Below are 3,032 nucleotides of genomic sequence, written 5' to 3' on the forward strand. Positions count from 1 at the left end.
GACTTGTTTTACTGATGATTTATTATTTGCATTACTCACAGAATTCACTTTTTCAGGTGGAGACTTCACAAATACTTTCTATTTGCTGAGTTCATTCTCAATAGACTCTGATCCTTCAAAATTGGAAGATTTCTTAGAAAAGCTTACAAGTCAGTGTGCTTCTGTGGAAGAACTGAAAGTTGCTTTCAAACCGCAGATGGATCCAAGGTAATACTCTTATTTACTTAAATGCTTTTGGCCTGTGCTTTTAGTTTCATCATAACCATAATGAACTCTGCATGCTGTGTAATATTTGGCTAAATTTAGAAGTTTCATTGTTAAGTAGACGCATCGTGATCTACAGCAGTGCAGATTCCTGTGTGTTTTGTGACTGGTGAATGCTCAGCAGTGACTTGCAGCAGTTGGCTCTTGGGCTAAAGTTGTCTGAGCTTTTGTTTGGTCCTTCCCCTTCCCCCCCCACTGTCTCTGCTGACTAAGGCAATGAGAGTGGCAGATAGTGAAGTGATACAGAAATATTTTATAGAACGAATGGATTTACTGTGTTCTGCCAATGTACTGTCAGCAAATAATCACCATGTTCTGGGCTAAGTATAACCTAAATGCACACTTCAGGCTCTGAAAACTGTGTAGCTCTGTCCATGTCCCATTTGATGGTTATGTTCTGCAGCCCAGCTGCTCTGAGCATGGAAGAATAGTAAGTTTTGATCAACTGCTGCCTGTAAGAGTGATTGCAGCAGTTTTTCACTTTTTGGAGCAGTGGAAAACAGGGAATGAGTGTGACCCATGAATTTGTCATTTTTTTTCTAGCATCTTCCCAGATGGGGGCGGGGGGGGGAATTAAAGTGGGGATATTTGGGTAGGGTCGTTGTCCCCGTGCCCCCCCAGTTTAATAAGTGTTCCATGAAGGTTACAAACCTACAGAATTCTTCAGCTTTTTCTATGTGTTGATATCGCAGTTAACTTGCACAAAGCAGGGAGTTGAGAAGGTGGACTGATGTGAAACTTGTTCGTACATGTTTGGTGTTATGCCAAGGTGGTTGGCTGTAGCCATTTATCATTTTGGAGATATTACTGATTATTTAAGTTTTAGTGATGGTACACTAAAATGAAAGGGATCTAAGTTAAGGTGGTGGATACTGCTTATTTAATTAAATTCCAGGTTTTAGCTACTTTGAAATTGTAAACGGATATCATGCAATATGAAGATAGCTCGAGTGACAGCTGAGAGAATAATTTTTTTTAAACATTACATTCAGTCTTAGAGGAATGTGGAAACAAGCTATAAATCATCATTATATGGATGTAAAGCTTTGGAGGGGCATAGTACTGTGTTAAAGTGAGTACTTAACTGATGTTTATCACACCACTTGGATATCATAGAGCTGGGCATGTCAGATGTATAAATCAGATTTGGATAGTACTTTATATAAACTCAAAAATCAAAGCACCTAGCTTATCTCTGCTTAATAGAAGTAGGAAAGTATAATCTGATACAATGATTTGTGTGTTTTGAGGCCAGGGAATAATGTTTCTTTTCTCCTTTGTTTATAAATACATTCATAGAAGGAAACAAAAATAGTGTATTTTGATATGCTGCAACTTACACTCTTTGGTTTCTTATTTTACTTTTTGCTGTAGTGCAGTTATTAATCCAGGAAAAAGAAAAGTTAGCTAGCATGATATCGAAAATAAGGTGAAGCTATTGACGCGCAGAAACAAACTTCACAACCCACAAAGAGTTATAAAGCAGGCATGTTTACTACGGCGCCGGGTGCAAGGGGGATCGCTCCTCCAAACCTTGCACACCGCAGGGCTGGACATGAGGGTATTTATGACATTAATTCATTCATATGCATAGAGACGTGATCCATATTCATCATGTTACCGAGGAATGGTGTGGGGTTATTAAAATAAGCCATTACCATATTTCTCCTCCTACTGACGCCTGTGCACTGCTATCTGGTGGTCGCGGGCTGGGGTCTCTTGGAGGAAGGCCCGAAGTCTTCCTCCTTATGAACTTTTCACCTTAGGTGGTGGCGCATGCTCTATGCTCCTTCAGGTGTTGTGCCAACTACTAACCCAGCCTAAACCGGTGTACTTTCTCATTAGACAGATTCTTGTGACAGCAAGCATGATATATAGCGAGATGTGTAATACACAGCTGGATGTGTAGATAAGCTGGGCTTGCAATTAGAGGCCATCTCCGCATTTCACTATTGTACAGTATCAGCTAACACAGTTAAATGTAAAAAAGATAGTTCTAGTCAAACTTGCAGCAAAATAGCCTGGATGCTGTTAGGAATTTATTACCACAAAGCAGTTCTCATTTTGTGATTTAGACTGGCTAGCTAAAAAAAAATATAGACAAACTGTTGTCTCGTATGACTTAAATGAGGTATCTTTCCCCATGTGATTTGGGTTTTTCTTAATACAGGTAAGATTAGTACGTGTTAGATCTTTATTCTGCATGCTGTTACAGTATTAATGTTAGAAAAAGAAATTAAAAAAAACCAACAAAAAAAACCCCTATGGATTCTGTATTATCTGGATACCTAAGTAAGATAAAATTCCTTATTCCGAATTCCTTTCAAAGTTCCAAGAGTGTTTTGAAGAGAACTGCACATCTAAACCCAATTGGTAATTCTGAAAATCTACTGTCTGCACTTTATGTACCACAGGACTGTGAATTAAACACACTGAAGAGGGGGAAGGAACAGTAAAATTAGCATAATTTATTATAAATATGTTCTGTTAATTGTGAAGTACTCTAGTGAAATCATAGGTTATTGTGAATGTTTTCATATCTACTTTATGGCTGCAAAAAGATGGTTCTTGAAGGCAGCTGAACTTTAATGTGTTTGTTCCTCTTTGTTCGCAGACAACTGTCAATGATGCTAATGTTGGCTCAGTCTAATCCTCAGCTGTTTGCATTAATTGGAACAAAAGCTAATATAAATAAAGAATTGGAACGCATCGAGCAATTCTCTAAACTGCAGCAGTTAACAGCAGCTGATTTACTCAGCAGAAATAAG

General features: G+C 38.4%; 1 protein-coding gene across 1 annotated transcript in view; it reads left to right on the plus strand.

The window, feature by feature from the left end:
* Positions 1 to 3,032, plus strand: part of LOC103923628 (selenoprotein O) — a 12,408-nt gene that overhangs the window by 6,205 nt on the left and 3,171 nt on the right. The window contains exons 5-6 of the mRNA XM_009332015.1: positions 57 to 207; positions 2,879 to 3,032. Of these exons, the coding sequence (XP_009330290.1) occupies positions 57 to 207; positions 2,879 to 3,032 (305 nt within the window). The remainder of the gene's footprint in view (positions 1 to 56; positions 208 to 2,878) is intronic.

This window comes from Pygoscelis adeliae, unplaced genomic scaffold (assembly GCF_000699105.1).
Source record: "Pygoscelis adeliae isolate BGI_AS28 unplaced genomic scaffold, ASM69910v1 Scaffold49, whole genome shotgun sequence".
Lineage (NCBI taxonomy): Eukaryota > Metazoa > Chordata > Aves > Sphenisciformes > Spheniscidae > Pygoscelis > Pygoscelis adeliae.